The sequence below is a fragment of the Arvicanthis niloticus genome, chromosome 1 (assembly GCF_011762505.2).
Source record: "Arvicanthis niloticus isolate mArvNil1 chromosome 1, mArvNil1.pat.X, whole genome shotgun sequence".
NCBI classification, from domain to species: domain Eukaryota; kingdom Metazoa; phylum Chordata; class Mammalia; order Rodentia; family Muridae; genus Arvicanthis; species Arvicanthis niloticus.
Genome location: NC_047658.1, coordinates 143553669 through 143573110, shown reverse-complemented (window position 1 = coordinate 143573110; position 19442 = coordinate 143553669). Strand labels below are relative to the sequence as shown.

The following is a 19442-nucleotide window of genomic DNA, read 5'->3' as shown; positions in this document are numbered from 1 at the left end:
ATTTTACCCGAATTTGCTCCTGAAATATTTTCTATTGGAGAAATCTGTAGTAACTACAAATTCCAGCATGGCAGAAAAATCCTTCAGCTCAAATAATATGCTATTAAATATTCTGGTTATACTTTGTCCTGTATTTTTGAAAAAGCCACTACTGATAGGATAAAAAATGTTACATCTAAAAGGTTAAGATTCAAGTGTTGGCATTTCTTCTTCTAGTGCTAAAGAGCGAATCCACGGCTTCAGAGATGGTAGACAAGTGCTCTACCACTGGACTGATAATCCTAGTCCTGGGTTTGTGCTGTTACATGAAGACAGCTCCCCCAACTGTTTTGTTCTGAATTTTGCTGGTTGAACAGCACAGATGATATAGCTGCTGAACTGAGGATCTTCCTAATCTAGTTGCCTCAGCAGAACAAGGAGTTTCAATTACCTGTTTGGTACAACCTGAATGGTTTGTGGCTGCAGCACTTCTGAGTATCAAGGAGGGAAAGAGACAGGAGGATTTGCCTTTTATTATCTATGGTTATGGCACAAATTTTTACAGTCTTAACATCCAGAAAAATACTCGAGTATAACAGGTATTCTGTCTGATTGCTAACTGAGTAAATCAATGTACACAATTTGTTAGAACCAAAATCTGAAAATTGTGGGTTACAAATTCTGGTTAAAAATTTAAAGCAAAGTTGTTCTATACATTTAAGTATATATAGTGATCGTGAAATCTGTTCTCCTGTTATTAGTTGTGAACTGTCAGTTTCTCATAATTGTATTCCTGATTCATTTTTTGATATTGCTGCAGTCACCAAAAGCATTCCTTTACCATCAAAAGAAAACCCCAAGTCTAACTGGTACACAACAGTTCTTTTGACACACTAAGGGTACTAATCCAAGGACATTTATTCTGAGTACAAAACCTAGAGATTGTTTATTTCTAAGAAGTCTCTATTACATACACCACAAATGAAACCCCTACTCTTCTGTATATCCTAGGGAAGGGCCTGCAATCTCTAGAGTCCAAGAGACTGCCCCTGCACAACTACCATGAACACTTGAATCTTAGCATGTTTTAAGGTTGAAGACATGATGTTTTATAGCAGGATACTTAGAGGAAACAACATACAGTACAACATTCTTTTATCTGTACTGTTTTGCTTTTATACCCGAGGCCAACTATGATCTGATATTATACAGCAAAGTTCTAGAAATAAACATGATTCTGAGGAGTGTGATACAATCCTGTACAGTTACACTGGGATGTGAACCACATCTCTGTCCCAGTACATACAGGCTATGTATGCTGCCCATGCCTTAGTAACGGTACAGCTGTTTGTTATCACTGGATCAACTGAAAAGTAACAGTGTTTGTGTTCAAGAAATGCTTATTCTACTTAGTGCCTCTAAAGTACAGGGGTTGCTGGCAATTATGGTATGCCAAGAAGCTGTAATCATTTGTTTTAACTGAAAAGTTTCAACTTAGTAAAAACAGATACTGTATGCGGAGGTTTACTAAGAGCTACTGGTATGATTGTTAATCTTACTGTACATAATAAATAAACTACTGCAAATATGGATGTGGAAGAAAAAAATGATTTAAGTAGGGTTTCTGTGATTTTGGGCAATGACTGGGGAGTTGCAAGATATCTTCCGCAGATACAAATGTATTAGACTTTCACACTAGAAAGTTTTCCATGTTAATCTTTTTGAGCTTCCCCATACCATTTTAATACTGCTATGGTTTTAAGTTTTTGGTTAACATTTTTATTAGTCTAGAGCTTTATTTTCTTTGGTAAGTGGCAAATTTCAGTTTATATTAAGACATAGGAAAGAAGTAAGTTATTTACCAGACAACCTAATTCACTTATTTCCTTCTATCTAAGGAACATTCTTTAGTTTATACAACAGAGTTTTACTATTTTCTGTTGGAATTGCTACTCTTAGGGTAGCCTGTGCCTTCCCTGTATTTCACCACCGATCTCTGATAGCTCTGAGACTTCACTAGTCACAACTACTTTATTAGTTTCAGAGGTCACTTCCCTCACCCTATCCCTGCCTGTTTAATTTTTGAGTATTGCTAGTGTGGTTCAGGCTGGCTTCAAATATGTGGTCCTTCTACTGTAGCTTCCTGAATCCTGGGATTACAGGCACACACTATCACCCCTAGTTTGTTAATGAAAATAACTCTTACTTGATTCAAACTTGTGGAAAACCACAAATGACCAATTATATCTTACATCAATAATAAAAATTTATATAAAACATGCAAAGACATGGACAATTTTTTTCTCTAGATGGGTTCCTAAATTACTAATATGTGTTTTTTGGAGAGATGAGGTTGTCTATTTTACTACATGACTTAAATTCTTGTTCTTTATAGATGGGTAACTGATTTTAGTTCAATGTGGTAACAAATGCTTATTTCAACATTTGACAGGCTAAGGCAGGACTATCACATATACAAGACCAATTTCAGCTAATATAGTAAGATACCAGACTCAAAAATCCAAAACAACAACAAAAACATCAATCAGCAAACCAAAAAACAAAGGAGTATTTTAAAAACAGTGCCATCGCTAAAGTCAGACATTATGACTACTTTTGGGTTATTGTATTTTAAAAGCTTAAGTTTGAAACATTACCAGTGCTGTTTCATGTGTTTGAGGATGTTTGAAATTCACCATTTCCAGAGAAAGATGTTTTTTGATTCTTGTAACATCAGCTTCCCGTGCAGCTTGCAGCAACGAATGGCCTTTAAATTCATCTAAACAAAGAAGCATTTACATCTACATGAAACTTGTAGTAATAAGGCTTGCCTTGAGCAATACTAATATTTTTGTAATTATTTTCAAATAATCTCCAAATATCCAGATTAAGTCTCAAAATTAGTAGTATCATTACTGATAACAATAATTAATAACAGACACAATGGCATTCTAGTTCCCCTTAATTTATTCTCAAGTATACATAAGCCATGATGGATCCATGGTCTGTTGATATTTTCTAATTGGATTAGAGACATCATCACTGTTACCATCTATTCCCAGAGTATTCTGAAACTTTACAAAAGGCGACCATAACCCCATTAGTATACAGTGGTAGAAGACAGTCTTGCTTATACCGATAAGATAACTGCAGATCAAACACATTGGCTTGTCAAGTTTTTCACAGGATGAACAAAATTAAAGAATGTATTTCCTCAAAGTTTCTCTGTTACTTATCTGACTTGTGAAAACCTAATTATCATTACTGCTGTAGAAGATTTAAGTTTAGATCACGCTGCTCATTTATTTATATTTAAGAATACTACATCTGAATCAAGTGCTTATTTCTTCTCTTTTTTTTCTTTTCTTTTCTTTCTTTCTTTTTTTTTGGTTTTTCGAGACAGGGTTTCTCTGTGTAGCCCTGGCTGTCCTGGAACTCACTCTGTAGACCAGGCTGGCCTCAAACTCAGAAATCCGCCTGCCTCTGCTGCCCAAGTGCTGGGATTAAAGGCATGCGCCACCACTGCCTGGCTAATTGCTTATTTCTTATCGTATTTACTTTAGCTACACAGGAAAACCACACAATTTGGACAAAGCAGTGAACAATATTCTATGTCACAACCCACAGACTGTATTTACAAGACAACAAACCATTCTCTGAACAGAAACTAGAAAGTTCAAAACATATGAGTAAAATTCAAGGGGTATAATTTACAGTTCTTAAATGGAAAAAACTAGCAAATATATTTTTACACAGTATCTAAATTATTAATTATACTAAAAAGAAGCAGATACCCATCTATAAAGAACTTATTTTACTCTTTAAACATTTTCAAAAGTAAAACTAGAAAGGAAAAAAAAAAAAGCTGAGTCATTTATCTTAGCTGAGTATCAAACTTTTTCAAGACCGGACGAAGCCTGGACTGCCCTTGAAGTCATCTGTATCTGCGTCTAAGTGCTGCCAAAGGTGTGTGCCACCACACTCATCTTGTGACTCACTCTTATACTTACACGATAATCTTTCCTTCAACTGTGCCGTGGGGGCCAGGTCTATAGCACTTTTATTGTGACAGTTCAGCAGGGTTGGATCTGCCCCGTAACTGAGGAGAAGAGAACACACTTCAACCCTGTTCTTAGAAGCTGCCTCATGAAGAGGGGTAAACTGCCACAAATCCATTGCATTTACACAGGCACCATGCTGGGGAAGAAAAGACATAGTTACTGTTCAATTCTTAAGGGAATTTAGACTTACTAACACTGTGTAGTTCAACAATATGCAGGCTGAAAAGGGTCTTCTGAAAGAAAACTCCCTATCTCTTGGGAAGTGTAATTTAAAAACAGAAGCTCAACTCTTAATGAAATAACTTAGTGAATTTTGACAAATATATATCCATTCTATTACATAAGATTTTTATGTTACCACAAAGTGTTTGCTATGTTTCTTTCATTGGCAATTTTTGCCCCATTCTTTTAGTATCTCATTTATGTGTTCCTGAATTTTATAAAAGTAAAAGACAGTAGACCATTCACATTCAGCTTCTTTCACATCAATGTCCCTGAGACTCACACTGTATCACTAGTTTGGATTGCTGGTAAGCTTGTCATTACACTGTAATTTCCTTAGCCTGTTACTGGACAACTGGATTGTTTCTGGGAGAGGGAATGACAAGCCTAAGGCAACAGGGAGAAAGACGGCCTGAAATAACAAGATTCCTTAATGTGGTTTATACTTCCATTAGTACAGAATTAAAATAATTTTAAAAATAGTTAACATCTGGGACCCCCAGACAGTTATTAAATTTAACAAGCTGGCAAGCCAAGGACAGGTAAGATTCTGCATAAAGCCTTACCAATGTAAGACAGAAGTACATTGCTTTTGATAATGCATTCTTGTCAGAATGACCTAAGACAGGCTCAGTCTTCTTTATGCAATTAAAGAGGGGGAGATGTGGAGAGCTTTTGAGGCTGCCTGGCAAGAATCTGACATTGGCCAAGGACAAGGAAATGGGCTACAGGCAGGAATCTTAAATCTTAGGCTAGAACAAAGAAGTAATTACAGGCAGAAATCTTAAATCTTAGGCTAGAAATAAGAATTAGGCTTCAGGCATGTTTGGACTAGGACAGGAAGGTAGGCGCGGATATTTTGGTCATTCTGATAAGCCCTTAGAAATAATGATTAATGGGAGTGATCACAGGACTCTGTTTACTGCCTTGCTTGTTCTTTGACTATGTGCGTCTATCGTATTGCTAGTTCCTCAACCTAGAACTGACCTTAATACTTGCATAAAATTAAAATGGTATAAAAGCAAAAAGGAGGAGGAGAGATGGGATGGGGGGAACTGGGGAAAGAAGATAACATCTGAAATGTAAATAAATAAAATATCCAAATAAGAAAAAGAAAGAAAATGCCGGGCGGTGGTGGCGCACGCCTTTAATCCCAGCACTTGGGAGGCAGGCGGATTTCTGAGTTTGAGGCCAGCCTGGTCTACAGAGTGAGTTCCAGGACAGCCAGGGCTACACAGAGAAACCCTGTCTCGAAAAACCAAAAAAAAAAAAAAAAAAAAGAAAAAGGAAGAAAGAAAAAGAGAAAGAAAAAGAAAAGTTAACATCATACATTGTATTTAGGCAACTTAAAAGTTTTAGAGGTTTTTTTTTTTGGGAGAGGAGTGGGTAAATTTAAAAATATGTGTTTTAATTATGTGTCTCTGCATGTGTCTGTGTGTGGGCACTCGTATCAGTACAAAGGCCCCAGATGCCTAAAGAGGTACTCAGATCCCCTGAAGCTGGAGTTAAAAGGCTGTTTGGTGGTGCCCAATGTGGGTTCTGGTTTCCAAACTCTGGTTTCTCTAAGACTGTGTACGCTCTTAACCCCAACCATCTCTCAAGCCCCCAAACTCTAGAATTTTTAAAACCTAAATTAGACACCACATCTTTTGTAGTATTTTTGTGAACTTAGGTCTTTTTTGCTGATTAGATATTGGCTATATTAGCTATTAGCACAAATATATTTTTACACAGTATCTAAATTATTAACTATACTAAAAAGAAACATATATTAGGTTATATTAGATATATATTATATCAACTGTATATTATACATTAGATATATCAATATTAGATATTGATAATATTGGCTTCAACTGAAGCTTGCTCATATTTATTCTTATAATTTTCATGTTAATCTGCCAATTTTTTAGATACCCTTTTCCAATTTTTTTATGTTCAGAACTTTACTGTAAATAGCTCACAAATAACATTATTCAGTGAAACTAGCCAGACCCAAACCCATAGTCTCAGTGATCTACAGTTAGAATGCCCGTTCTGAAGCTATGGAGCTTCACAATGGACTTTATACTTTCACCACCAATTATATTTTTATGTACATAACCGTCCCTTCCACACACATAAAGAAAAATGAACAACAGAATTAAAACCAGAAAAACAATTAGCTTTATGTCCTCTAATTCTGTGTCAAGCCAACATTAAAATCAGGATCACAATAAAGTTACAGACAGAACATTCTGGAGTCTATAAGACTTTCTGACATTTCCTCCCAAGCAAAAAAAAAAAAAAAAAAAAAAAAAAAGCAGTCAATACTTGGGTAGAGTTGTTTAATTATGAATCTCACAGAATTTTCCCCTCCTCAGATCAGACTACTTGCTTTCTTGCACTTGGAGGCTATGCAGATCAAAGGTGAGAAAAATGTCTTGCTATACTTCAAAAAATATTTTTTGTTTGCAGTACTTTGATATACTACATATACCTGGCTGGCCCCAAACTCATAGAGATCCATTTGTCTCTCCTCTATAATGCTGGGATTAAAGGCTTGTGCCAATCTTGTTACTCTTCAAAAAATTTTTACAAGTACATTTATTGTAAAATGTGTGCGTGCGCACACACACACCTCACAGTACACATGTACAAGTCAGAAGACAACTTAGGAGTTAATTTTCCCCAACCATGAACCTAGAAGTTGAACTGAGGTAATCAGGCATGGCAGCAAGGGGCTTTAAGCACTGAGAGATCTTGCTAGCCCCTCCTTGCTATCTCTGTGTTTGCTGGTGTCATACTTCCTCAATTAACTCAGGGATGTGATTTGTTACCCTTTGCTTTTGGGTATAGCAAGTGTTTTGGTCGTGGAATGCAGTCACTGAATAAATGTCTTCTAGCCACTCTTAAGCAAGGGATGTCAACCTGGTGTTTGCCTAGGATCTTTGTACATATTTTCAATCTTATTCTAGTAAGCCCTTGCTCCCTAACCTCAGGTAACAGTCTGTCCCCCCTCACCCCCTTTGGTTTTTCAAGATGGGGTTTCTCTGTGTAGCCCTGGCTGTACTGAAACCCACTCTGAATACCAAGCTTGGCTTGAGCTCACAGAGATCCACCTGTCTTTGCCTCCCAAGTGCTGAGGTTAAAGTTAAAGGTGTGCCCCACCATGCCCAGCTTAGATACACCTTTGTATGACCTCTTCAGTGCTACTACTTTATATTTAACATTGTATAGTACCTAAAAAATCTGAAGGAAGCCAAATGCTAGCTTATCAATAATCTGCATTATGGTTATAACTATCCCACTTTCTATCAAGAATAAACTGGACACACTATACATTTCAAATCATTTTATGTACTTATAAGAAGTAATTAGGCACAAAAGAACTAACCTTGACCAGAAGTTCAGTTACTTCATAATGACCGTAAGAGCAGGCATTGTGTAATGGCACCAGGTCACTACGATGATGAGAAAAGAAAGCCTGTTATTACAGAGTCCCTAAGTCTAGAGCAATCTACAATTGTAATTCCTGAGTCTCTTTCAAACTCTTATTTCTTTTCTCCCTACTACTACTGATTACTTATTTGGGTCTATATAATGTTACTAAACTCTATACTTCTGAAACAACCTCTAAACCAATTTATTCTCTAAGCTCTAGCCAAACATTACAAAAATAAATCCTTTATAGGTATTTTTGTTTTAATACTATTGTTCTTCTTTGCTTTTAAGAGATGGTTCTAACTTTTTAATTTTTCTCACTGTGCATCCTTGGTTAGTCTGGAACTCACTATGTAGACCAGGCTGGTCTTGAACTCACAGACATCCACCTACTTCTGTCTACTTAGTGCTGGGATTAAAGGTGTGCCTGGTTCTAAGTTAACATGACACACACAAGTATCTGAGCTTCTCTCTGGTCTTATAATTCCTTGTATATTGGAGCATATACTGTTCCCAGGTATAGACTTTCTTCTCTTGTTTGGCATGGCTCATATTTATATGTTTTCCAGATTGATTCTGAATACTAGTTAGGTCTTCTTTGAAACATCTTTTGAAACTCTGTAAGGGAAATGCTATAATCCTCAATAAACTGAAATCAAATTCTTTCGTAATGTAATAGGACTCCTACAGAGCAGAACCTTGAAAGTCTGGCTTCCACCTTTATGCTTGTTCCTCTCCCCTTCTTGGAGATCAGCGTTATTAACTGGTACAACCACCCCAGAGCAGCCTCTGCTCACACACAGCTCTTTCCTTGCCTGAATACCAATCTCACTGCCATTCACTAAATACTTCTGCTTGAGTTTCCACATATTCTCATAAAACCAAGAATTCTAAAGGTCAGCACAATGTCTTCTGCCAAACCACTTCCCCTCCTGTGCTTCAGTCTAACTCACTTAGTTTCAGATATAAAGGTTTTCCTTTCTTTATTGCTCTCTTGTGCTTCACTTCCAGATTTCACTATTTCTACTCTTCCAGTACAGCACCCATCCACACGCTCCTTTTCATTTTCTCTGCAATCACCGTTACAGATCTTAGCTCACAAAAGCTCACAGTATTCAGTCTTAGATAGTGCCCTTCTTAGTCTCCTCTTTCCCCAACTAATCCAACATGTATTATCCCAGAATGCACTCCTCCTTAAGCTCCTTTGAGGATTAACCAATCATCATTCCTCATCTCAGATCATTAAATGCTTACAACTGCAGAACGCTGAATTTCTTATGTCAATACACCAAAACTTCTAAAACTTGTGGAATTCTTGTTTGTTTACATGTTCTCTAATTCTCTTATTTGTCCCATGTGAATCATCTGCTTTATCCAATTTAGTTTGGTGTATATGTGAATAGTAACTAAACCTAGGCCTCTGTGCATGCTAAGCAAATGTCTGACCACTGAGCTACAATCTCTTCCTTTCACAAGAGGCGAGGAGGGATATGAATATCTTACTAAGTTGTCTAGAACTTGTGATCTCCCTCCTTCACCCTTGCAGAAGCTGGGATTTTAAGCCTGTGTCAAAGTCAGCTTGGTTACTACATCTTTTTTTTTTTTTTTTTTTTTTTTTTTTTGGTTTTTCGAGACAGGGTTTCTCTGTGTAGCCTTGGCTGTCCTGGAACTCACTCGGTAGACCAGGTTGGCCTGGAACTCAGAAATCCGCCTACCTCTGCCTCCCAAGTGCTGGGATTAAAGGTGTGCGCCACCACTGCCCGGCTGGTTACTACATCTTAAATGTACTATAATTTCCTATAGAATAATGTTCCCAAAACTCTTGCTTTCTGTTTGTCTGCTGGTTTATTTTTGAGTCTGGCTTCCACAGAGCCTCAAACTGCTTTGTAGTTGAAGATGACCTTCAACTCCTAAGCCTCCCAACTATACCTATCCAAGTTATATGATTATAGGCATATAGTATTACACCCTGCCCTGAACTCTGCTGTCTTGAAGTGAACACTGCCTTAAATTCAAGCATACATCCTAAAGGATTTTTCAATAACTCCACCCATCAGTCTCTACTTATCAAATATGAGGCATATTTCATAAGCTATGTATTGTATTATATTGTATGAGTGGTAGGCCTACTGTGTTATAATTCCTTATGGCCTGCAGGACAACCTGCCTGTGCTCAATAAATACCAACAGTTTAGCAACAGAAAAATGCTTTATAAAGGTAAGTGTACCACAAGGACCCTAACAAGGCCTGACTTGTTCAAAGCTTACCCTTTATCTTTAGCATGGACATCAGCTCCATGTTGCAGTAACAGTTGCACAATTTTTACTCTGTTGTATCCTGCCGCCAAATGTAACGGAGTTGACTGAAACAGTAACCAAATAAACTAATGAAATTCACATAATGGCCAGATAAAATGTCTGAAAAGGTAAAAACCCAAACATAAAACAAGAAAATCTAACCATGTGTTCATTAAACAATCAATTTGGTTTTATAAGATTAACATACCATATCAGAAAGCATAACATAAAGAAAACACCAGAATTCTCTTGAAATGTTCCAACTTATACAATCCCATTACCAGATGATATAAAATCAATCACAAAGCAGTACCTTTCTGCCATCACTTGCATGGCAGTTGACATTCAATGGTGTAAGCAGAGCCATCATTTTTTCCTCATTGCCACTCCTAGAAACACATTGAAAAAAATGTTATCAGTAGTTTATACTCTGTATTGTGACCATCAAAACAAACTCTTCTCTTAAAGTATGCTTATGGCATTTTTTTAGATGAGGTCTTCTACATTCTGTAGCACAGATTGTCCTGGAACTCTCTTGTCTAGGCCAAGTTACCCTGAACTCATAGTAGGCTTACTGCCTCTGCCTCTCATGTGTGGAGATTGGAGATTACAAGCATGGGTTACTACACTTCTTTTTAAGTGTGTGTGTGTGTGTGTGTGTGAGAGAGAGAGAGAGAGAGAGAGAGAGAGAGATCAAAAGTATCAGATGCTCCTGGAACTGAAGTTAAGAATAGTTTTAAGCCTTTGCAAGTGCTTCTAATCACCAACTCACCTCTTCGTACCCTCAAAGAGATCCATCTGCCTTTGCTTCCACAATGTTGGGATTAAAGGTATGCACCACTATGTCTAGAAAAAAATTTGGGCTTTTTTTTTTTTTTTTTTTAATGTGTATGAGTAATCTGTCTGTGTGTGCACATGTACATGCATGCCTGGAACCTAAGGTTTTAGGAACCATTGGAACTAGAGTTACAGATGGTTGTGAGCTGCCATATGAGTGCTGGGAACCACTGGGTCCTCTGCACTAAGTGCGCCTTATCACTGAGCCATCTCTCTGTCCTCTCACTGTCAAGTTTTCACAGCACATATATGTAACAGTAGTACATACCTGGCACTTTCCAAGAGTTCATCTTTCTTATAGTCACCTGTGAATTGGGGGAGGAGAGCATAATCAGAAATTTTCAAAAAAAAAAATTCAGTGATAGTTTTATGACTACAGCAACTATAAAAACAGCATACATAAATAAAGCAAGGTCCAAAATGAGGTATTAACAAAGCAGATGCAGAGTTAGGCTACCAGTAAACTTGCCTTTCCCCCTAAACTAAGTATATTATGCTAACTAGGGGTGGGGCACAATCTACTACTTCATTCAAAATCCAAATGAGAAAGTGTAACTCAACAGTATAATAGGAGAAAACCCACCTGTACACATGAGCTCTGGGTTCAACCCCAGCACCAGTTCAAACCCAATTCAAACAAAATCCCCACCCCACACCATAACCTTACATAGCTTAAAATTACTTTATAATAAATATTTAAAAATATTAATTATAATAATACTTTATGGGGATAGTTTTTATATTTACAAATGAATACAAACAGAACTATAAAAAATTCAATAACTTGCTAAAAGAATATCCAAGCTGAAGACTACACTGAATTTATATTGACTTGCTCAAGTCAAAGAATAGCAGAATAGGAAAGAAAGAAAGAAAGAAACAGAGGATTGACAATTACAATGACAACATGCTTTCCACAAGTCTTCAGGGACTAAATTTTCTTAGCAATGCCAGAAGTAACACAAAATGTAAGCACAAAGGCTAACAGTAGACCCTCAGGCCTTTGCCTTTTAGATCAGACATAATACTAACAGTATGCAACAGGTAAGAATCCAATAAATATGGCTGGAGGGATGGCTCAGTGGTAAAGAATGCTTTCTTTGTTGTAGAAGACTCAAATTTGGCTTTGAGCACCCAGTATAACATAGTCCCAGGGCTCTGACACCCACTCTGATAGCCTTGGGCACTGCACACACATGTGGACATACATATTCATTCTCTATCTCTCAGACTTCAATAAATAAATGTTTGTAAAAAGAATCCATAATGATATGGCAATTGCTTAAATGGATAGCATACTGGATAAAGGCAAAATCACAAGAGATAGGTACAGTTCAAACTAAGCCTGCCATCTAACCAGATCTGTACTCATGTCAACAGATTCCAAGGAAATGAATTATAGCTATAACAATCATACCCTTGGCACTGAAATGTGTCCCAAATCTCGATTTAAAATGACTAGAAGAAAACTAGTGCTTTTTTAAAGGATCCATTAAAAAAAGATTACACTAAAAGTAAAATAGTATATAAAGGGGTACATATTGTCTGAAAAACTTAGGAGTATTTTAAAAATTTCCTGAATACCTGAAGCAACACATGATTATCATACCCTGCCCATGAAAACAATGGCAACTTTAAAAAAAAAAAATTAAAAAAAAAAAAAAAAAAGAAAAGAAAAGAAAAACTTTATCTCTCTCTTTTGGGGGAAGAGGTGGTAAAGAATTACTTATATATATTTTGTATACAAGGTATAGTATAGCTGTCTTCAGACACACCAGAAGAGGGTATCCAATCCCATTACAGATGGTTGTGAGCCACCATGTAGTTGCTAGAATTGAACTCAGGACCTTTGGAAGAGCAGTACGTACTCTTAAACACTGAGCCATCTCTCCAGCACCAAGTTTTACCCTTTTAAGGCAAGATTCAAATTCAGCTGTTGAGACAGCAAAATAATAAGTGAACTGACAACTGTTTAAAAATTCTGCTTGAGGTCATTAATTGCAAGAGGCAGTCTGTCTACCTAGCCCATCTAGGTATTTTCATTCTTCCTGAAATAATCAAAGAGCACACATACTTACCAGTCAGAACAGCTTTGGCTGATGGGTCTGCTAAATCCAACGCTGTCCGGCCATCTGTATTTCGGATGGTAGGCTCAGCTCCATGCTGTAAAAGCACTACAAAAAAACAGCAACACTACTTTTTAAAATGGTTTCTTAATAGAAACCAGTAAGATGTCTCAGTGAGTAAAAGCATTCGCTGTGTAAACCTCATAATCCATCTAAAGGTAGGAGAGAACCAAGTCCATAGGGTTGTTCTCTGACTCCATACACGCCCTCCATATCATATAGACACATATAATAACAACAACAACAATAATAATGATAACAACAACAACTACTACTTAAAACAAAAGTCTCAGTACAGAATTCTCAAACTTTTTTTATCTTAATAATATGGTAGGGGCTGGAGAGATGGCTCAGTGGTTAAGAGCACTGACTGCTCTTCCAGAGGTCCTGAGTTCAATTCCTAGCAACTACATGGTGGCTCACAATCATCTGTAATGGGATCTGATGCCTTCAGTGTACTCATATAAATAAAGTAAATCTTAAAAAAATATATATACATATATATATATATATATATATATATATATATATATATATATATATGGTAAGTTTTTAAATTTAAGAAAATATAATGGTGGTGGTGCCTTGAAGCTCAGATTTGGGAGGCAGAGACAGGCAGATCTCTGATTTTGAGGCCATACTGGTCTATAGAGTGAATTCCAGGATAGCCAAAGCCACACAGAGAAACAGTGTATTGAAAAATAAAAATTAAAAAATAAATACATAAAATAATCAATTATTTAATGCATTTAAAACATGGCAAATTTTCTCCATTCAACGGAAGGTTGTTCTTGACTGTACATTTTGCTGGTGACACGTGATGAAGGATGGTAAGAAGTATGCCAGGGGAAAAGGGAAAACTGGTTTAAAAGCTTTTCTAATTTCTAGGAGCCCTGTCTACACTAGACTCTTGTATCATGAAATGCCTAATGCTATATATACACCAAGCACAGAGGTATTGGATTTAAAAACTATGTGAATACAAAAGCATGCATTGTGTGCACACACAGAAGCAAAGAAAAAAAAGAAAGGTTGTTGACTGTGGTGGTGGTATACACGTTTAATACCGGCACTCGGGAGGCAGAGTCAGCTAGGTCTGTGAGTCAGAAGCCAGCCTAACTTACAGTGAGTGCCAGGCAGTCCAGGCTACATAGTTGTTTTTTGTTTTCTTTTGTTTTTTAAAGAAAGAAGATGGGATAGCAATATTATTCTTCCAACTGATCCTGCAAGGTCATTAGTTAGCTTTCTACTTGTTAAAAATACTAACTTAACCAACAGTATGAAGATCTCAGAGCTGGCCATTACTGGCACCATACACTTCAAGGTACACTAGTTAGCCATAGGCATCAAGTAGCTAAGAAGACATAACCAAGCTTAGTATAAAATATTCTTTGCCAGCAATTTTTCTTCAGAAATACCTGAACAGAAGGATATATGACTGTCAGCTGAGGTTTTGGTTTGTTGTTGGTTTTTTTTTTTTTTTTTTTTTTTTTTTAAGGTTAATTACATTGAATTTTGAGTTCAAATACCAACTCTATAGCCTTGGTTGGCTCCAATCTCAGAGATCTGCCTGCCTTTGCATCCTGAGTGCTGGCATCAAAGGCACTAACATATCTAGCTACAGACACTCGAGAAAGGAGCCTAATGCTAGCATAGTCTACTGTTACTAGTATATAAAGATATGCCAAGACTTCTACTTATAAATGAGGAGCTGGTGGAAAACAGGCAAACCTATCAGGAATTCCTCCATTCCTGTTTGCATATGGGAAAATATATACACATATAGTGCAGTGGTGACTGAACCCCGGGTCCCTTTCGTGCTGGGCAGCACTCCACCACTAAACTGCTAGTTTACCCTGACCCCATTTTCACCCCTGCTCTTTGATAAGGTTAATTTGTAGTTCTTGCTACACTGTAACTCAAGAGAAATGGTAACATGTAACTTTAAGCTTTCTACTAGCTATACTAAAAACTTTAACATAGTTAACCCAGTATAGCCAAAATCTTCAGTATCCTCATTATAATCAGCATAAAATTGAAACATTTGACATCTTTTTGTACCAAGACTTTGACTACAGCATGAATTTTTCTTCTTATAGTACACCTCAATTTGAACCAGCTACACTCTTAAGTCCTCAGCTACTATAATGGACTCTATAGCTCTATAAACTGTATTTAGAAACTATGTATTACAAAATTAAAGCTAAAAATGTGTGAGTCTGCTGAGCAAACGTTAATCCCAGCACTTGGGAGGCAGAGGCAGGTGAATTTCTGAGTTCAAGGCCAGCCTGGTCTACAGAGTGAGTTCCAGGACATCCAAGGCTATACAGAGAAACCCTGTCTCAAAAAAGAAAAACAAAGAAAGAAAATAAAAGTGTAGGTCTGAGACTGAGGTACCAGGAATGTGGTTCAAAGAACAGACTGAGCACAGGACAGTAATTGGCTACAGTAACAACACAGAACAAAGCAAAAGTTTTCCATTAAATGCTTCTTTACTGGGTTGTCTTACCCAGGTTATTTTCTATCTTCTTACTAGTCTTCCTGACCTATCCACCCCACCTAATCCATATCAATATTACTGTGAGCTGCATGTAATCATTCAGACCAGTAACCTCAGCTTCTTTGAAAGGTGGAGGCAGAAGAATGGCAAGGTCAAAGCTGGTCTGAGCAACTTATATATTCCTATATAGTAACAACAAGACTTTCAAACCACAACTGGAGTTCTCATAAAGTCCCTTCCTGTTTTCCTACCTTTTCTCCAGTACAAAGATGCCAGAAAGTTGAGCCTTGAGGCCTGAATCTGGTTAATTATTCTAATTAGGTTTTTGTTACTGAGATAAAACGATGACCAAAAGAAACCTGGTCTTTGGAAGAAAGGGTTTATTGGGCTTACGGATTACACTCTATCATCAAGAGAAGCTGAGGCACAAACCTGGAAGCAGAAACCTAAAGGCAAGAACTGAAGCAGAGACCATAAAGGAACACTTGCTCACTGTCTTGCTTAGCTACTTTTCTTACAAAGCCCAGACTCACCTGCCATAGCGGGCTTCCTGCCTCCATCTACCACGCCTTTACTTGGTTCTTTTGTCTGTTTGATTGATGTTTGGAGACAGGGTTTCTCTATGTAGCTCTAGCTGACCCTGAACACAGATATCCACCAGTCTCTGCTTCCCAAGTGTTAAAAAATAAAGACATCCACTCCCATGCTCAGCTACCTTTATTTGCTTCTTTATGCATCTTACCTCTCAAGAAAACACAGGTTTCTAGAGGATGATTTTTTTTTCTATTTCTCAGAATTTTAAGATTTTAAAAACAGACAATAAAATGGTTAGATTGAGGGCTAGAGAAAAAAAAAAGGTTAGATTAAATCATAAACTTAAACTTACATAAACTTAAATGTAAGTTCAGCCTGGTAAAAAGATGACACTAGATTCAGAATAGTTATAATTTCTATAAAATTCTGAAAAAGAAGTAAAGGCTTACCAATGCAAACATCAATTTTTCCTTTAATTGCAGCTTCATGGAGAGGAGTATAATTCCAATTATCACGAGCATTTGGGTCTGCACCATGTTGCAAAAGAAGATTGACTACTTCAGCATGACCAAAAGAGCATGCGTTATGAAGAGGAATAAGCCCCCCATCATCACGTGCTTGCACATTTGCACCATTCTGAAGCAGATATTCAACTACATCCTTCCGTCCAAAACCTACAAGAAAACAAATTTACCAAGAAAAATATTTTAGAATGGGAAATAACAAGTTTAACAATTTAAGAACTGTTGAAAATGTGATCTGAAATATATACAACTAACCTTAATGTTTCAGCCAAAGGTCTCTCCCTCTAAGTAACCACCACATCTTAGTGTTCTTAGTTGCTGCTGCTACTAACATCAGAGAAACTTCCAAAGCGGGCCAAAACCTCAAACCCCAAATGATTCCAAACTACATAACATTTCTAATTGTAAATACCAAGCTCTGCATATTAAATGTGCACACATTTTCAGACACTTCATGTATATAACAAGTATCTTTTAAGTCTTGTAGATCGAACCCCTTTCTGCTCCAGCAAGAGACCTTGACACACAACAAAGCAAGATAAGACCAGCTTATGCTCCTAAGACAAAGGTGTTGTTTATGTGGTAAGACTAAGGTGAAATGTATGTCTTTATTTTGCTATTTACACAACAAAAAAACTCTTTCTAGGTAGAGGTTCTTCTTTAGATAGGTACTAGTCTGCTCAAACACTCCCCAAACCAAATGAAGCAAAAAGTCTGGTAACAATTATTCTGTTTTGCAGATTTAGTGCCAATGAAATACTATTTATCATCCTCATACTATTAATACTCAATACCTTTAAAAATTATTTGTGAAATGAAAGGATTTGGGGCATATGCTAAAGCATGTGAGGAAGTGTAAGTGTGTGTGTGTGTGTGTGTGTGTGTGTGTGTGCGTGTGTGTGATGTATGTGCCTGTCAAGACAGGGAGAAAAACCTAAATTCCTCTGTCTTCTAAAATTTCTCCATAATATTTTCAGAATCATCGAGTCTGAATGTAATCCTTTTACATGATGTAGACAAAAGAATTGCATGATCTTTCCAGGTTGATAGGAAACTGAATGCAAATGGAAGAAACAGGGCTGAGGAGATCAGCTATTTATTTGGGGGGAGGGGCAGCAGGGAGAAAGCAGAGGGAGTTTTCCAGTATTTTTTTGCAGGGAAAATGAGTATCATGTGTCTTTTTGAGCACGCCCACCTCCCACAGATACACTCTCTGGTGAGCACAATCAAACACACCATCATGCTCCCACACATGCACAAATGGAGTTCAGGACACTTCTCTCTTTATTTCCCTAAGCTGAGCTAGTGATCAGCCAGCCCAGCCACCCTCCTCTGCTCCCCTACTCAGTGCTGCCTGTTTCTCTTTTTAAATTGGAATGCTGGGATCTAAACTTTGGTTCTCTCATGCTTGAACAGTAAGTGCTTCTACCACTGAGCCATCTATCTTCCTAGCCTCCCCCAACTCCTTTGGCTTTTATAGCCCAGTCTAACCTTGACTTTGCTATGTAACCAAATATGAATTTAAACTTCTGATTCTTTCATCCTTCCAAGTGCACCACCATGCCCTGTTTGTGTGAGGCTGGGAATCAAACCCAGAGCTTTCTAAATGCTAGAGAACTAAGCTACAGTCTCAGTCTTGTCTTCGTTGCTAGATTCTCCTCTCTCAACAAGGACACAAGCTTGAGGAAAACACATTGTTGTGCAAGAAGAAACCAAAAGTATCTGGTTTTAGAGATAAAAGAGCAAATCCTCATGACAGTGATGATATATACCAACTAAGTAATCAGAGGGCAGTTTAAAAAGACCCACATGACTCACAAGGTAGTGTTTATAGTCTGTCCTATAGACTTGTATTTTTCAGACAGCAGATTTCAGTGAAATCTTATCTATGAGTCCAGTAACTTTATACCATGTTTACTGTCAAATACCCAATGGTGGCACATAGCTGGCACTTTTTTAATGAAAGAATGAAAATTAAAAGAAAATACTGTATATTGGAGCCCCTTGAGAAAGTCTGAACGATACTATTATAGCCTATCACTAGCACTGAAGTTTGTTCAGGGCAATCACTATGGGGGTATGCAATAAATGCAAACAGTACAGAAAACAGGAGATAGCCAAGTCAAGATTTGCCATGGCTACTGTCCCAACCACATGGCATGAGCTGAGTGCCCACAGTAAGACAGGGTAAGTGGTTAGGCTAGGTTGCATTCACACACTATGAGGCTTTCCTCCCATTCACTTTCCCAGCCTCTCACATATTCTTTTGATTATTGCTTTTTGCACGTATTTTTACTTATATCCCAACATTATTTTTAAAAAAGATGTTATTTACATATTCCTTTTTTTCTTTTATTTAAGGTCTATTAATATTTTAGAAATTATCATCCATTACTAAACACTTTCTTTACTGGAATATCAAAGTTTAACTAGTTCCACCATGATCTGAAAAAGTTGGGTAATTTCCCAATCTTTTTACTATTGCATACAACACTATAAATAACTAAAAAGAGAAGAAAGAGAAAGTCAATAGATTCCACTGGCTAATCTGATTTGAGATACAGAATAAAACAGGGTTTGTGGGGTGTGCTAGCTAGCTGGTTTTGCTGTTGCTGTTTTGTCACCTTGAGAAACGCTAGAATCATCTGAAAGGAAGAAACTTCAACCAAGGAACTGCCTCAGTAAGACCTGGCTGTGGGCTTGTAGGGCAGATTCTCAGTGATTGATGTGGGAGGGTCCAGCCCATTGGAGGTAGTGCCACTTGCCTGAGAGCTCACGGTCCTTGGTGCTATAAAAAGCAAGTTGAGCAAACCAGTAAGCACACTCCTTCAGTTCCTGCCTCCAGATTCCTGCTGTTTAAATTTCTGTCCTGACTTTCTTCAGTAATCAACTGTGGTATCAAAGTATAAATAAAATAAAGCCTTTCCTTCCCAAATTG

The 19442-nt window shown here is 37.3% G+C and overlaps 1 protein-coding gene across 2 annotated transcripts in view; it reads right to left on the bottom strand.

Moving 5' to 3' along the window:
- Tnks2 (tankyrase 2) overlaps positions 1-19442 on the bottom strand; it is a 56708-nt gene that overhangs the window by 29604 nt on the left and 7662 nt on the right. For both annotated transcript variants that reach the window (XM_034498795.2, XM_034498803.2), the window contains exons 2-9: positions 16430-16654; positions 12899-12994; positions 11089-11125; positions 10297-10372; positions 9954-10048; positions 7639-7705; positions 3990-4176; positions 2637-2758 (exon numbers count right to left, since the gene is read on the bottom strand). In XM_034498795.2, the coding sequence (XP_034354686.1) occupies positions 2637-2758; positions 3990-4176; positions 7639-7705; positions 9954-10048; positions 10297-10372; positions 11089-11125; positions 12899-12994; positions 16430-16654 (905 nt within the window). The remainder of the gene's footprint in view (positions 1-2636; positions 2759-3989; positions 4177-7638; positions 7706-9953; positions 10049-10296; positions 10373-11088; positions 11126-12898; positions 12995-16429; positions 16655-19442) is intronic.